Source organism: Numida meleagris, chromosome 10, assembly GCF_002078875.1.
Source record: "Numida meleagris isolate 19003 breed g44 Domestic line chromosome 10, NumMel1.0, whole genome shotgun sequence".
Taxonomy (NCBI): Eukaryota; Metazoa; Chordata; class Aves; order Galliformes; family Numididae; genus Numida; species Numida meleagris.
The window spans coordinates 11,046,677-11,063,196 of record NC_034418.1 but is presented as its reverse complement, the minus strand read 5'-3'; the positions used below and the strand labels follow the sequence as shown (position 1 = coordinate 11,063,196).

The 16,520-nt window shown below is 46.0% G+C and overlaps 2 protein-coding genes across 2 annotated transcripts in view; both read left to right on the top strand.

The window, feature by feature from the left end:
* Positions 1-8,631, top strand: part of LOC110404332 (protein BEAN1-like) — a 42,584-nt gene extending 33,953 nt beyond the window's left edge. Inside the window, exon 5 of the mRNA XM_021408489.1 lies at positions 5,524-8,631. Within this exon, the coding sequence (XP_021264164.1) occupies positions 5,524-5,872 (349 nt within the window). The 3' untranslated portion in view covers positions 5,873-8,631. The remainder of the gene's footprint in view (positions 1-5,523) is intronic.
* On the top strand, positions 11,220-15,711 carry LOC110404266. The gene is made up of 2 exons (XM_021408361.1): positions 11,220-11,603; positions 12,669-15,711. Exons 1-2 carry the CDS (start codon positions 11,298-11,300, stop codon positions 14,154-14,156), a joined length of 1,794 nt encoding a protein of 597 aa, XP_021264036.1. The 5' UTR covers positions 11,220-11,297; the 3' UTR covers positions 14,157-15,711.

Here is a 16,520-nt window from a genome sequence, read left to right as displayed (position 1 = left end):
TCCAACTGAAAGTCCAGTACAGAATTATATATATATATATATATATATATATGCACCATCATTGGGAAATTAATGTATGAAAAATGCCTTGGGATGTTAATAATCTTATTACTTTGGTATCTAAATTGCAAGTTGCACTTGAGGCTCAATTTGATTATCACTACAGACATTTCCACTGATCATTTCCTTACATTATATTTTACATTAGATTTAGAGGAATATCATGCACTGAGTTCTGTCATTAGCCTGCCTTAGTTGCAGGCAGTTACAGAGAAGGCCTTTTGTCAATTTGTCTTGACAGCCCCTATCCACGGACATCATTTTAGGTAATTAAAGACTTTGTAATGAGTCTGAGAACTCTGTGAGCATCTGTCAGATTGATTTTACATGAGGTGTAGAAGGAAAAAGTAAAAATAAAATGCAGTGGATATGAACTAACCACTTTCGAGATACTAAGGGTCTCCAGCAGTTTAAGGTGGTATTTTAATAAACAAATACATTTTGGCTGTCACTTTAAGAATTAAACAAAGTGAATAACTGAGACAAAGTAACATGAAATGATTTGCTATTGTATGAAAATAATGTTTAATAAATTACTAATCATGTAGAATTTAAAATATAGTTAGTAAATGGACCTATATCCCAAATGAAAAATATTAATATAAAAAAAAAAGTAAGAAAATATGATGCCCCTTGAGATACGCCACTCTAAGAGCAGTTCAGCCAACAAAGGTAACCTTTTCTCACGTGAGGTACACATAGCTTCTGTCTTAGGCAAAAACATCACATAAATATCCTTTGTGGCGTTTCCAGCATAGCTTAAACCTGTCAGTGCATGTATTTTCCAGGAAAGGATTAGTGTTTACCATCATTAAAAGACAGCAGGTCATCAGTAAAAATGAAACAATGCAGGAGCAATTTTAGTAGAATCGCAGCATATAACAGATGAAGTAAACAAAAAGACATCTATCTCACACAGAAGAATGCTTAGTTCCCCAGATTTGCCTTTTATTCATTGGCTCCTGTCTGTGACTTAAAAAATTCTGTGTAGAACCTTTTTCTTTTCCGAGAGAGTAGGTCATAATTTATGAATGACAGCAAATTAAATAAGATCTTCTGTGTTTCCTTAGCAACAAAGCTATTCTAATGCTTATTGGAAGGAGACCAAACAAATGATGAAGTTATTTTCAGTCCCCCCAAACAATCCAAGTCAACAAAGTCAGCTTGAAGATCTGCTGTATTTAAGTAACGTTCTTTTCTTTGCAGGCCGCATCTACATTCACCATGATGGTGTTAACGGGCATCAGTCCTCCTTCCCTTTCCTGGCATCATTACCCCTTCAAAACTCAATAGCATAGACTATGATGACAGTGAAGTTATTTTGACAAGAAGCAAGGCAAAAAAAATGTAGACAGCAGCACACCTCAGTGTCAGTAACCTTCTCATGCCTGTCTGTAAGGCACCCTGAACCTTAAGGTACTATAACTGGAAAAAAAATGGTTTAAAGTGAATTCACCACAAGTATTACCTATAACCAAGGAGGGCTTTCTAAGAGTTAAAAAGAGACAAATAATATTCAAGAGAAGCAATATAACAAGTTCCTGTAGTCCATTACTAAGAAATGGTAACAGTACTTTCTGAAAGCACTTGCTTTTTCTGTCTGAAGGGATTTTCCTTGTGACTGCTGTACTAAGATGAAACACGAGGTACTTTTTATGTGAACAATAACTTCTCAGAACTGAATCACTCTCAGATAAAATGACTATCGATGTATTTTTTGCAAGAAGCTAGCAAGCATTTTTGTTTTCACACTGAAATCATGCAACTGAAAATGCAAGAGCATAGAGCTTGCATGATTTCAGTGTGAAACCAAAAAGAAAAAGAGTGGGAGCATGCAGCAGGGCAGAGGCCACTTCCCCTTAGTGTCATGGACACTGGCTCATGTTGAAGACACAGCTTTATACAGGTCCGAGCTTTACAGCCACCAACATCTCAGCTGAAATCAACAAAACTAGTTACCGCACTTAAATGACTTGCATATAAGAGTATAAATTTAATATGAGGAATGATCATTGCTGATTGCTGTTGATACAAAGGTTCTTTGTAGTGGTAGCCCTCATTACACAGCATGTATTCCTCTTGCCCCCTCTGATATTGGGGTCCATATTAGCCAATGAGAAGGCAACTCCTTTATTCTGCCCCAGACCACTCTGCAAGTAAAAATAAAGAAAGCTCAAAGTTATGTCAGAGGCTCAGAGTACACTGCAGAGCAACTCAGCAGCACCTCGCAGTTCTTGATGCACACCTTGCTGCAGAAAAAGACAGGACTCTATTCACTTCTTCTCCAAGGTGAAACTTTGCAACTACAGGTGCAATGCTTTGAAGAGAAAACGGAAAACTAAGTATCAGATCATAAACTGCTAATGCAGTACAAGAGTTTATCTTAACAACAAGCTATTTGAATGATTTGTAGTTGCCTCTTTGGCCATAAAGTACTGCCATGAGTGTGCTTAAAAGTTCCTTAACTGAAAAGAGATGTATTTTTTAATCCACCCTACAGGAAGAAAATATCACTATATAGAATCATAGAATCTTTTCAGTTGGAAGGGTCCAGCTCCCCTGCAATGAAGGGACACCTACAGCTTCATCAAGTGCTCAGAGCTGGGTCCAGCCTCACCGTGAATGTCTCCAGGGACGGGACTTCCGTCACCTCTCTGGGGAATCTGTGCCAGTGCCTCACCACACTTACTGTAAAAAACTTCCTCCTTATAACTAGTCTCAACCTCCCCTCTTTTAGTTTGAAACCGTTTCCCCTTGTCTTATCACAACAGACCCTAGAGACTGCTCAAGAGTCTGTCCCCTTCCTCTCACAGCCCCCCTTTAGATACTGACTGGTCCCTGTCAGGTCTCCCCAGAGCCTTCTCTTCTCCAGACTGAACAGCTTGTGCCAGGTCTCTCAGCCTGTCCTCATAGGAGAGGCATTCCATCCCTTGGATCGTTTTTGTGTATATATTGATATTTGATATCGATATTTGGAACAAAACACCAAAATGACAGGTTTTAAATACCATAATTTACCACCCATGTGTCTTGATGCATAAAGGTCTCCTTCACAAAGACTGTTTCACTATTTATCTCACTAAGCATTTTAGCTTTACAGAGCTGAGCTGCAGTCCATGAAAGGTATCAAATTAAATCCAAGGGAAAGAAATGCAGATGATCAGGTAACGGCAGCGAGCAGAAGGCTCATGCTGTGCCCATTCTCCTTCAGGTCAGTGGCAGCTTCTGGGCTCTGGGCCCAGGCCCAGAATCAGCAGACAGACAGGCTTCTTCCTTTTTGCGGCTCAGCAAAGGGATTCACAATTTTCCACCTCAAAACTCACATTACTGTGGGCTTTCCAAAACCAGAACTCTTTTCCCTCTTTTGCTATGGTAACAGGACCCAGCAGGTGCTATTCATTAGCCTGATTAAATCAGTCAAAACCAGTGGAAAGATTTCAAATAAATTCACTGGGCTCTAGGTCAGCAAAATGTAAATTAAGTAAAGATGCAGTTCAGAGGGAGTAATCCTGCAAAGAAAGATTCTTCCTTTATTCTCAGTCTCTGATTGAAGTCTAAAGTCTTGTAAAAGAGCAGCAGGTTCACTTGGAAGTTGCAGTGGGCTTAGTAGAGACTGGACTTCAATCTCTTCCACGTGCTGTATAAAAACAATTCAACCTCCTATCTGCTGAGGTTTGTTCCTGAAGCACCTAGCTGCCTTACCCAGGGCCTTCAGAGCACAGAGCCACGGTTTTAAATTCTTTCTGGTGGAGAAATCAGGATTTTCTAATCTGAATTTAAAACCACTGACCTCATGAATATAAAATAAGATAAGGATAAAAATAAAACCACCTCTGGATATTTGAGTTGTTTGTTAACCTAGTGCTAGGATACCACTTCCTTACTGAAGAATTTCTCTCCCCCCAAAAAGGACTTTCATCACCCACTCGTGGAACAACAGCATCAAAGCCAACAGCAGCACTCTGAAGGAAAGGTTTGAATGAGTGCAGCAGGAGCCAGTATGCTTTTAAGGCAGGGCCGCTGTGGCTGATGTCAGTAGGTTTGAGCTCTCCATAACTGATATGAGCTGCCCTGCTGCAAGTCACTTATAATCTACAAGCAGGGCTTATTAGCTTGGGTAGCAATGCAATTATAGGGGCAGAGTGACTGCCTGCAGTCTACTGGGAGAACACATACTAAATATCCTATGTTTCAGGAAATATCTGAGATCCTAATAGCTAGCTCTGCAGTTATTGCAGTTGAGGAAATGGGTTCTTAATTTGTCTGGCTCCAGCAGAATTGTTTTTCAGGTCACCTGACTGGGAAAAGAGTGGGAGTTTTTGGTGGTGGAGGGGGTTTCTGTCTTTTTTTTTTTTTAAACAGGAACCATTCTTCCCTCAATCTAATTAAAAATGATCCTGAAAGAATTAAACAAAGCAGTTTGAAACAAAGCAGTCCTGAAAGAATTAAACAAAGCAGGTCCAGCGCTTAAGAACACGATGCTATGCCTCTTCCTCAGTTTTGCCTGTGTAGCCAGTGAGCTCAGAACCTTCCTTCAAACCACTACACCTGTGCTGGTTTGATAGCAGAAGAGCTGGCTGTTTTCTGGGCAAACAGGTGATGCTAGGGCAGCCAGGTGGGGACCACCCAGGTAAGGGGCCAGAAGCACTGCTCAGCAGAGCCCAGCAGACCGATCTGCCTGTCTGCCTTCACACCAGGGCATGAGGCGGCAACAGTCTCCCCTGGCTCTAGCTTAATGGCACAAAGCCTGGACAGACCCGAGCTGGCTCTGCATGGAAATCCCACAGACTGGTCTTTCTTACATTACTCCAATTTAGGAGGAGCACAATGGGGACTCTGCTGAGTCTCAGAATGGCCAGCATGAGTCTGTCAAAATTATTCATCACAGCTCTGCACCTCCACGAGGAATCCTGCTGTCCTGCAAATACAGCTCTGCAATCCAGACAGCCCACCTGTGGCTACAGACAGAAGGATGTCCTAAAGACCTGTGAGTCAGGACGGCAGGATTTGGTACAGTACTCCATCTAAAGCTCTCCATACCTGTTCTTTTCATAACTGTAAAAAATGGCAACACCGCTTCTTCCCCACTCATTTCTAAGTTTGGCCTTTAGAAAGAGCTGAGATGAGGGCTGAACCCTGCTGTGGGACCAGCAGTGCGACACCAGGCAGGGGTACAACCAGCACATGGAACCAGGCTCAGCCCAGGCAGTGCTGCAGCCACAGCTGTGATTCATACAGGGTCTGAGCTTCCCTGAGACCTCCACGATTATCCTCGGGTGCCTGGAGATGTGCTTTTAAGTGTTGAGCTCTCGAGTGCCTCACGTGGCACGGCGAGCAAGGATGTGGGCTGAGGAACCACTAGACGATCCTTTTCTTCTCACTTTACCTGCCCCTGTTATGCTGACAATAATGTACTGTGGCATTTTTCACAGGAATCTAATGAAAAATTTGTTTTTCTTTCAGCTATGATGAATGCGTGGGGCCAGGAGCAACGCAAATATATATTCCCACAGATGATCCCCCCCCATATTCTCTTACGGACCCCTGTCAAAGCAATGAAATATCTATAAACATCAGCCTGGAGGAGGAAGAAGCGGCAGGGACTGCAGGGCAGGCAGCACACCACGCCACCAGGCTACAGGGCTGGCAGCAGCCTGTCCCATCCATCTCTCTGTCGCCGCTCCCCACGGAGGCTGCTCCCCGGTACGAAGCAGTGGTGCATGAGCACAGCATCCCCATCCCGCTGGTGCCAGTGGAAGTGCTGAAAAACTCTGCCTCTGACTATCAGACCGTTCTGAGCCAAATCCTGTGAACAAAAGGGGCTTTCTCCTGCCATCTTTCTGAAGAACTCAGACTGAAAAAAAAACAAACCACACTTAAAATGGAAGAATAAAACCTCTTAAAGTTTTACCTATTTTATATCTTTACTAAGGGATGTAATGGGATTGTTTTTTATTTTTTACAGTGAATTTTGAATGTTTACCTAAATTTCCCTCTTTATGCTTCGAAGTGTTCCATGGCGTCATGTAGCCCAGAAAAGCAGCAGTGAGGAGCAGTGCATCTGGCCTTCCTGAAGCATCTCAGATCTCACTGACATTGCCACTCAATGTACATATATGTTATCTAGTCATGCTTACTCCTCGATTTTATGATAATTTGCATGTTTTAGAGCAGAAGGAAGGAGAATAGCATTTTGTTGTCTTTGTAGGTGTCAGTAGTACACTTTATCCAGTGTCTTGGCAACAAAGCGTTTTTTTAAAATTCTTTTTCTACATATGTATTCCCGTAGACAGAAACAGAAGACAGCCTGCAAAACATGACTGTCAGTACCATACAGGAGCCAAATAAAAAAGAGAAATCTTTTGATACCCGTATTTTTCCTTCAGATACACCGGCCCGTTCCAAAACCTGCTGTAAAATCTCTCACAAAGGTCAGGAGCAAGCAAAGGGGAGGTGGCAGCAGCTGCCCCAACACCAGCTACCATGCCGAGGGCCCCATGCTGCGCCCAGCTGCGTGCAGGCCCAGGGCTGCATACCCCTCACTTGGCACAGGTGGAGGACAGCACCTGGAACCCCAGCAGCTGCTCCATGCTGGTTCCCATCCTGCCTGCCTACACCGTCAGGCACTTCAGTTACAAGCCTGTATGATTAAGAAAGGACCCTGACCTCCAGTAACAGATGAAGCATGAGGTAAATAGCAGATGCTGGCTTAGGCACGCAGAGTAACAGAGAACCTCACTTTGTGCAGAAACTCCTCTTATCAGACATGACCCTCACTGAAATTTTGCTATTCACACCAGCCCCACTTGATAGGCTTGGATTTCTCACACGCTCATCTGATGAATGCGTGGAGGTGGAGTTGCACACTTGCAGGAGCAGCAGAAGGAAACCACAGAGATGAGTTTCACCTTGCATGGTGCGTACAATCTCCACTTGAGGACCTCAGCCAAGCACTCGTCAGCACAGTTATCAGAGGCACATCTGCGCTGAACCTCTGAGAGAGATTTTTGCTGAAAAAATGTGTAATTTTTACACTGATAAAATGGACTTCAGTTTTTTACCCCCACTAAGGATAAATAAAAAGGAGTATAAGTAAACATACAACCGTATTCAACAGCAAGCATCATTCCAATTATTAAAATTACATTTCAATTTTCTGTAAATACTAAATAATTTCCAACAGTAATCATTACTCAGGACTCTGAAGATTGATGCAAATATAATTCATACGTAGTTGGGAAGTAATCATTGGGTTCTTACTGCTCTGTAAATCATACCATTGCTGAGTCATATGCACGTGATGGAATCAGATAAGTATGCATTTTTTTGTAAGCAGATAAGAGTAAATATGTATTTTGCTAAAACAACAGAAATCTTTTGCTGATCTCCGAAGTTTTCAATGTATTATTCCCAAAACAACGAAAATCACAATTTTGCATTGCAAAATAAGCTGGTAGGCACTGCAGAAGCTAGACTACATTCAGTACTTGTATTTTTAATGGACAGAGCTGTTCTTCTTTATGCAGTACCAGTGGAGACAGTTCTGTGGCACACAAAGTGTCCTGCACTAAGAGACAGAGCTCTGCGCTATCTATCTATCAGGGCCACAAGAGAAAACCAGCACAGAAGTTTAGCAGCCAGTTTTACTGGCAGGAAGATAAGAAGTGAAGGGAAGCACAGAGGTTTATTTATGCAGAACAGGACGTAATGGGGACGGTCCTGACTTCTGGACTGCTGCTGGGGGCTGGAGAGGGAATCCTGCAAGTATCAGAAGGTAAATGGGATTTTGGTTTTTGAACATGTGTCTTTCCTACCTGTACAGCAAAGCTGGGGGCTCTGCTGAAGACGAGCCATTCACAAATGTCTGCTCTGTTATATAAATGCTTCCAGTTGCTATGCATTCTAGGAAGTGCTTCTGTCTGGCTGTTAACCTGAGACGGATTTCAGGCCCTTCCGCTACCTTTATATCAGAGGAAAATAATAATTTGATTTTACAGAATAAATTGATTTTAAGCAGACTTGTGATGAAAATGGGAGATTTGTATTTCACCTCATGATAGAAACGCTTTGCTAAAGTTACAGCAAAACGAACCAAAGTCTTTCCTCATCTGAGGACACGCGCAGTGGCAGCAGCACGGCCCCAGCCCCCTGCTCCTGCGCTGTGCAGCACTGGGAGGCGGCCGCCTGCAGTCGCACAGCACAGAGCGCGCAGCAGGACTCACCCACCCCAATAACCAACCAAAGCACACTGTATTTGACATCCCTGACAGATCTCAGCAAAACAGAGCATCTCAAGAGTACAAGCCAGCTCCCATTAAACTCAGAAGAAATTCACAGCCTCTTATCAGACTTTATCCTAAACTCTGGCATTGTTGTAATGGCAGTCCTAAAACCAAGCTGAACGTAGGGCTTGTGTTTATTACATGGTTAATAAGAGAATGCAGACTGTTTGGACATGCTGTTTCTTACCAGACAACAACGCTGTATTTCTGTAGTCATCTCTTCTGCTTTGAATTTTTAGTATATGGATCTTTGCATCCAACTTTTAGTAAAGAACATACATGTACTCAATGCAGTTTCTGTGCTTTTATTGTGGCAGTATCGCTCTCAGGCGAAGCATCAGAAACCACCACAAACGCATCCAGAGGTACCTCAGAGAATCACTACGGTAGGAGACAGTAGGACAGCCTGTCCTCTTCAATATCTTTATTGATGACCTGGATGAGGGCATTGAGAGCACCCTCAATAAGTGTGCGGATGACACCAAGCTGGCAGGAAGTGTCGATCTGCCTGGGGGTAGCAAGGCCCTAGTTGCGCCAGGGGAGATTTGGGCTGGACATTAGGAAATTCTACTTTTCTGAAAGAGTGGTCAGGCGCTGGAATGGGCTGCCCAGGGAGGTGGTTGAGTCACCGTCCCTGGAGGTGCTCAAGAAACATTTAGATACGGTGTTGAGAGACATGGTTTAGTGGGGTTATTGGTGGTAGGTGGATGGTTGGACTGGATGACCTTGTAGGTCTTTTCCAACCTAGCTCCTTCTACGATTGTATGACAGCACAACATGCAAGGAGGAGAAGCTGGTCAGTAACAGGCTGGCGTTTCCAGAATGTTTCAGACAAGCCTTAAGCACGGCACGGTGAGCAACCTTGTATTTCCTGAGTACAGAGCACATTCAACTCCAACTGCTCCTCAAACAAGCGGACAACAAATTCCAGCTCGGGAAATAGACTCCACATAAACTTACAATCACAGACTCTTAAAGTTATCATGCAAGAGAGCACTCGTCCCTTTTCCTCCGCTCACAGCAGTGCATGTTTGAACACTGGCTTCTGAACTCATAAACATGTGATAAATTCACAGCTTGGGCTGCAGACAACTCCACATGCATAGGCATTCTCACTTCCACCAAAGCAAGAAAGGCCAACAAGCAAAACTGCAGAGGCACAAAGTTTAAAGGAACCTAGAGGCATACACGGTGGCCCACATGTGCTTTGGGTCCTTGATCCTCCTAATCCTTCTCCTATCAATATTGTTCCAACAACAGTCCTCTGCTGAAATCAGCCCGACTGCAGTGGAGTGAAAAACTAACAGAGAAACAAAAAGCAACAGCAGGCACATGGCTTGATGCAATTCACTGGGCATCGGTATTGTGCCTTTTGAATTCCAAGCAAATAACAACAATCTGTACAGCTGGAAGTGCCCTATCCCTTCCTTCTGCTCCAGTGGCCAAAAGCTGTGCCTTTCTCTGGTTTTAAAAAAGGAAAACAAAAGAAAAAAAAAAAAGAAAAAAAGAAGCAATGAAACAAGACGCTTGTATTGTTCTGCTAAAAAAAAAAAAGAAAAAAGAAAAAAAGCCAGGGTAAAAAAACGCAGCCATTCTCTACATGAAAGAGAACCGCGAAGGCTGAAGAATCCAGTGCCCGCCGTGGGAGCAGCCATGCTGAAAGACGAACTGAGGCCCGCGTGGCCGGGTTAAGGACGGTCTGCGTGGGGGAGAGGGAAACGGCGCGAGGACGAGAGCGCTGCCCGCAGGCGCGCTGCTAACTGCCGGCCCGGCCCCGCGCGCACCGGGGCAGCTCGGGCCGCATCCCAGCACGCGGCGGCCGGACGGGAGCTTTTCCCCTCGGGGCTGGATCGGCAATTTTTGTATCGCGACGATCTACGCGCAAATGCTACAGAAGTATTTTGCGATGACGTTTCGCTTGGAATGACGATCAGAAACGCGTGCTTTCCGGAAAGCCCTCTTGCCTGCAAAGTCAAAGGGAAAACTGCTCCGTTCGCAACACCGCGCAGCCACCGCCTGTGAGACAAGAAGGGCTTTGGCCAGCGAGCCTGAGATTTCCCCCAGTCACAGAGCCAGACGTTCCCAGCGGGGAATCCATACTAAGATCTATCGTGCAACGCAGGCGGTCCTTAACAAGACGAGCCCTAAAGCACCGCGAAGGCAGACGCACGCTGCATGCACGAGCCGCGGGCTGAAGGCCCCAGCCGCTTTGCAACAAAGCCGAGGTCGGGGGAGGCCCACAGCACCGCGATTTGTGCAGTCCCACGGCACTGTAGCAACACTGACTGCAAAATGCGGAGCCCAAAAACCAAGGTCAGCGAAGTCATTTGCACAGGAGCTGCTGGGCCGGGCCCCGCCGCAGCCCGTCCTGGGAAGCCCTCCAGCCACGGCAGCAGCCGCCCGCAGCCATAGCCAGCACGTACCCGGAACGCAGAGGCGATACACAACGCAGCGTAACAACAAGGGCACGAGCAACGCACCGTGCAGTCCCGTCTCACTGCACAACACGGTACCTTCAGAACAGGCCTCACCTAGCCAGGCTGGCGCCCACAGCAGACACGTCCCACGCGGCCCTTGCAGCCCCATGGGCACGCAGCCACGGAAGGAGGCAGACCGGAGCTCGGCAGAACGCGAATCGAGGCGTCCTTACCTCAGCTCGGAGACCGCTGCACCGCCGCCCTCGCACGACGACCGCGACGCCGCGTGACGCTCCTCCCTCGCACGAAGCCGCCGCGTGACTCCCGCCCCTCGCACGAGGCCGCCGCGCTTCCCGCGCTCGGGTAACGCCGCCCTCGCGCCGCCGCTCGCGGCGCGGCCGCCCCCGCAGCGCTGCCCGACGGCCGCCAGGGGGCGCCCTCCGCCGCCTTTCGCTTTCGGTTCGCGGCCGCCCGCCCCGCGGACGGACACACGGAGCCTCCAGCGGGCGGGGCGGAGGGAGGGCGGCCCCGCGCCGCCATGGAGGAGTCGGCGGCCGAGGAAGAGGAGGGGGTGCTGCGGGACTACCTGGCCTACTACGCGGCCCGGGGGGCGGAGGGGCGGCTGGCGGCGTGCGACGAGGCCGGCCTGAAGGCGAGGGCGCGGCGGCTGCCGGAGCGGCGGGGCGCGCTGGACGTGCGCGGCGTGGCCGAGCGGTGCCGGAGGGCCCGCGGGCGGCGGGGCGGCAGCGTGCTGCGGGACCTGCTGAAGGCGCTGGAGGTCCTGGAGCTGCTCTGCGTCAACTTGCTGCTGTCCCCGTGGAGGAAGGAGATCCGGTCGCTGAAGGTAGGCGGCGCGGCCTTCCCCGGGCCTTCTCCGGGGCTGCGGCCGTGCCCCGGGCCGGGAGCGGCTCCGGCAGCACGGGGGTGCGTTGGGTGGCACGGGGTCACCGCCGACCGAGTGACCCGAAAACAGCGAGGCTCCGCGTCACGCTGCGGCCCTTCCGCTTAGCATCGGTTCTGCGGGCCGGCGCCGTTCTCCCCCGAACCGCGCGCGTAAGACCGGGGCTCGGCCCTCAGCGCTGGGCAGCAGGCAGCGATGGGTTAGAGGCAGGGGGACAGCCCGCTCCGCAGCCCCAGCTCCGTGCTGCTGCTGGGCTTGGCCGAGCCAACAGCAGCGCAGCATCTCCTAGCACAAGGTTCATGGCAAAACCAAAAACCACTTCAGTTTTACAAACTAGGCCTCGTGCCTTTGGTAGCCACAAAACAACACGTTAAACTTTTTTTTTCCACTCTTAGCCAGCAGCAGCACTTTAGACAAGTCATGCTGGGAAGGCAGCTCGTGCAAAGAGAGCACATTTTGGCACTATCTCCCCTCCAATAGCCTCATTTCAGAAGGGTGCTTTCAAAGTGACCTAATTCTGGGAAAGCAAAGTTAGAGCAGAACTCTGAATCACTGAGAAAGAAAATGATACGTTGCTGTCACCCGCTAAGAAACATGAGTAACAGTGAGTGCATCTCTAGGAAAAGCTAAAGCTCAGTGATGGATTCCACGAGTCCCCTCTTGAAAAGGCCTTGTTCTTCAGTGGAACACAGGACTCACAGCTGAATGTCTCCAGTTTGATTTAAATGGTTTTCTTTCACATTGACGCTCTTGGCTGGGATCTTAGCAGTTTTAAACTGGCATAACTTCCCTGAAATTACTGTGCTGTAGGAAGTGCTTGAGAGGCTGACAAAGTAATGCTGTTAGAAAAGCCTCACTCAAATTCACAACTCAAACTTCCAACAAAATAGTTTTTTAAAAGATTGAAGTAATTTCTGGAGTAGTTCTGTTCTTACGGGGTCTTTCCCACTTCCCCCATCCCCACCCCTCCACTGTTCATCTGTTTTTCACTGTTCCGTTCTGTTGCAGACATTCACCGGTAATTTTGTCTACTATGTTCAATCTGTGCTCCCAGATGACATAGTAAAAACAGTACTGGAGAAAATAGGTTACATTGCAACAACAGCAACTGAGTTTTCACTTGTCAGAAAGAGAAACAATGAGGAAACAAAGCAGACTGCCTTTGAAATATTCCTGGCAAGAATTGAGTGTGAAGCCATCCTCGAAATGACAAATGAAGAAAAACACTGCAGTTTGGAGAAGACCTTGCAGAAGAGATCACAAATGCACTGGCATCACACAAATAAGGACAAGGAGGATCAGACGCCCCAGAGAGAGGACTCTGAAGATCTAGAAAATAAAGAAAATAGTGAAACATCTTCGTGCCTTGCTACTCAACAGAAGTCTTCAATTAATAGCAATACGTCCTTTGAAGCCGCTCGGAATCTTAAGATCAAAGATGACACACCTCACTTAGCGGTAACTCAATCCACTAACAGGCTTCAGGAACACCAAAGGCAAGTCATTAACACAGTACACTTTCCGGGCAAATGCTCAGACAGTGAGGACTTCTTGATCAAATATAGTGACATTGTCATCAGACAAACACCTATTTTCAGTGAGAATCTTTCTCCAAAAGCTTTTGGAAAAAAGCCAAGAGCCAGTCTAAGCGAGGAATGTGGTCTGGCAGTCACTGCACAGTCAACTCCAAATGAGCTCTGGTCGGTGCCACTCTCACCAGGAGCAAGCGGTCCACCAGCCTTTGCAATATTTGCTGACAGCTCTTGTGACAGTAAGAACACTTCAGAGTACGAAGCTCAGCAAGTCCCTGAAGAATCGATTGAAGCAAAAATTAATGATGCCATAAATTGTGTAGACCCAGACCCCACAGACAAACCCAGTGAGCTCAAGTCTCTGCCATACAAGGATGTCGCATCTGTCCAGAACTGCCCCATCCCTAGGGAAGAGGAAGTCTGTGATCTGTCTTTAACCTTCACAAAACTACAAGTCAAGGACACTCAGGAAGATCTGATGTATCCAATAGAGGAAACTGGGCACCCTGAGTCACTATCATATGCAAATACAAGTGACAGGAATGGGAGAGAATTGAATCATTCCAAAACGAAGTGCACATACTCAACTAATGCTGAAATGCAGAACAGAGCAGCTGCATTTATTGAGCCATCTTCAGATGTGTGCTGTACTACTGGGAGCATGGAGGATCCCACTAGTGGCTCTGATGGCAAGGGACTATTAATGGATACTCCTAATGCACGCAGGGCTTCTGAGTGCTTCAGGCACATTAGAGAACCCCCTAATCCCACCTACATTCCACCACAAAGTATTGATGTTCGGTCTCCAAGCAGAAGGAGCACCAGTGCACAGTGCAGAAGGAACCTCTTGCAGCCTGACAGTGAGTCCAGTGAAGTAAAACCAGAGAACTATAATTTAAAAGTAAATGAAATCCAAGAGCCTTATGTTATTATTGACAAAACTGACCAAGGAATGTTGTGCTAGCACACTTGATTCTAACAGTGCTTTATCTGTAATTTGCCTGGGGTTTCCCTGCCCTAGTTGTGGCCTTGATCATCTTTTCAAAGGAGGTAATTAGCTTTGACAAAGCTAATCATAAATAAACAAAAACACCACCACTTTTGGACAGTAAACATTGAAGTAATTGAGCAAATTCTTAATAGCTCTCTCATCGTGAAATCACTCCATTTAATTCATTAACCAGATTCCGTCTGGTTCTAATTAATGCCTGAGACCTATTTTTAGAATATGGCATGCTGTACAATGACAGGAACAGGTAAATATTTCTGAACTGGAAGGCTCTGTAGCGTTACAAATGCTGTGCTGGAGTGTTAGCTCGTGGCATTCTGGTGAAGCTGTATTCTGAGCTCAACTTTCTCCTATTTTCAGTTTAAAGATAAGCTTAGAAAATTAGCCTTCTCTAAATAAGTATAAATTGTTTATACCTGACTTTCATCCTCCCAAAATGTGAAGAGGAGCAGGTGGATTATACTAGAAAAGCCTCGGGAGCTAAAATGGAAGATCTGCTTTTTGGATAACTAATTGCTGGAGTTCCATCATCACCCAATTCCAGCACAGTAGGAGGAATGCAGCTTTGACTGAACAAACACCAAATGACAAGACTTCAGCTTTGGATGGTGTTAAGGGGTGGGAGAAAAAGGTATTAAAAGTAGGCATACAGAGACTAATATTTCCGCACTGGGTCTGGCTGGGAAGAAGTTAAATTTCTTAATAGCAGCTACGTGGTGGTGTGTTTAGGATTAGTTGCTAAAATTGTTGATAATGCACTTGCATTCTGGCTGTTGCTGAACAGTGCTTGCACAGCGTCAATGCCTTTCTCTTCCTCACTCTGGCCCCCACTCCAGTGGTGGTGGGCAAGAAACTGGCAGCTGGAACAGCTGACTGGATTTAGCCAAAGATATTCATACTATATAACATCATGCTCAGCAATAAAACTGGGGTAGCAGAAGTTTTTTGGTTTGCAGTTTCTTTTTGTCTACCTTTGCATCACTTGTTCTTTATTTCTCTCCTCTTCCCTTCACTAATTAAATCTCTATCTCAAACCAAATTCTTGCTTTTGCTCTTCTGTTTCTCCTGTCATGCAGGAGATTGAGCAAACCAGCCGTGTAGGTGCTTAGCTGCTCACTAAGTCAACCCACCACAACCTCCCTGCTCTTCTTTCAAGTATTTATCTTCATAATCATTTTAGTTTTTATAAGATACATTTTTCCCCCGTGGGGGTTATTAAAATTGTGTTTTAAATAGTATGTTGTGTCAAATATTCGGAAAATCTAATTAAAAACTGAAAAATCCCCTACTCATCACAAATAAAGATGCCTCATAAGTATTTAGCTGACCACCAGAACTATAGATGCATGTACTTAACGTGCCATATTTATCTTTGCTGTATCTTGTGGCTGTAGCCACAAGAGTATTTAAGAGCAAGTTACACACGAAAAAACAATGATAAAGTTGGTTTCCCAAGAAACTAAAGACTATCACTTGAAATACACCAAATAAACAGCCATGCTGCACAAAATGTATGGAACATAAAATGACTGTGTTCTGAGACTCTACTTTTTGTTAATGCTTTTGTACCTGGATAGAGGCAGAACCTCTGTGGTACATTGGCCAGGGCTTCTAAGAATGCGTTCAGCCTGCATTTGGAGGGAGAGCTACTATCTGCTTACAACACTTACAGCTATTTCCAACCAATTTTCTTTCTGCTGCAAGGGCACCTTTAACTCTTCTTCCTGCATGAACAGTAGGCTTCTGAGGTCTTGTACTAGAAGGTACTTCCACTTGCAAATTTCTGTAGTCTCTAGAGACAACAGCCTTGCAGTTAAATACCTGTGAAGAGACTGGATTTAAAAACCAGCTGAAAGAAAAGACAAGTCATATTTAACATGGCTTTGGCATCAGCCCTCTGCACAACTGCTTCTGCATGGGCAAAGTACCACGAATAAGGTTTAAAATCCTTGTAAATACAATTAGATCTGAGACAGACAGAAGGGAGAGTGTGATTTCTGACCCCGTGTGACAGTGCCCTCCTGCCCCTGTTGCTGCTGACCAGTACACCTCTCCTTGGCTAATTAACTGAAAGAAGAGCAACCACTTAAGCAGCACTGTTAGCCTGTAAGAGAGCTGCCTGAGCCTCTTTCTAAAGGAGGGTGATTTGTGTTTGTGAGATGTGTGCCTATCCCCTTGTGAGCTGTCAACTTTAATTGTGCTACAGCTGGTCTTGATTGTCGATGAATTGAATGGGGATTTACTGACTGTTTTTATGTCTTTCCATCATAGAGACACAAGGCCAGCTCTGTTCCCAAATTTATATGCTACACACAACCG

What these genes read in the sequence shown, in the direction of transcription:
- LOC110404266 (XM_021408361.1), top strand. Translation starts at nt 11,298, where the DNA reads ATGGAGGAGTCGGCGGCCGAGGAAGAGGAGGGGGTGCTGCGGGACTAC. An exon ending in AGGAGATCCGGTCGCTGAAG is followed by an intron (nt 11,604 to 12,668) that starts GTAGGCGGCGCG and finishes GTTCTGTTGCAG; the next exon opens with ACATTCACCGGTAATTTTGT.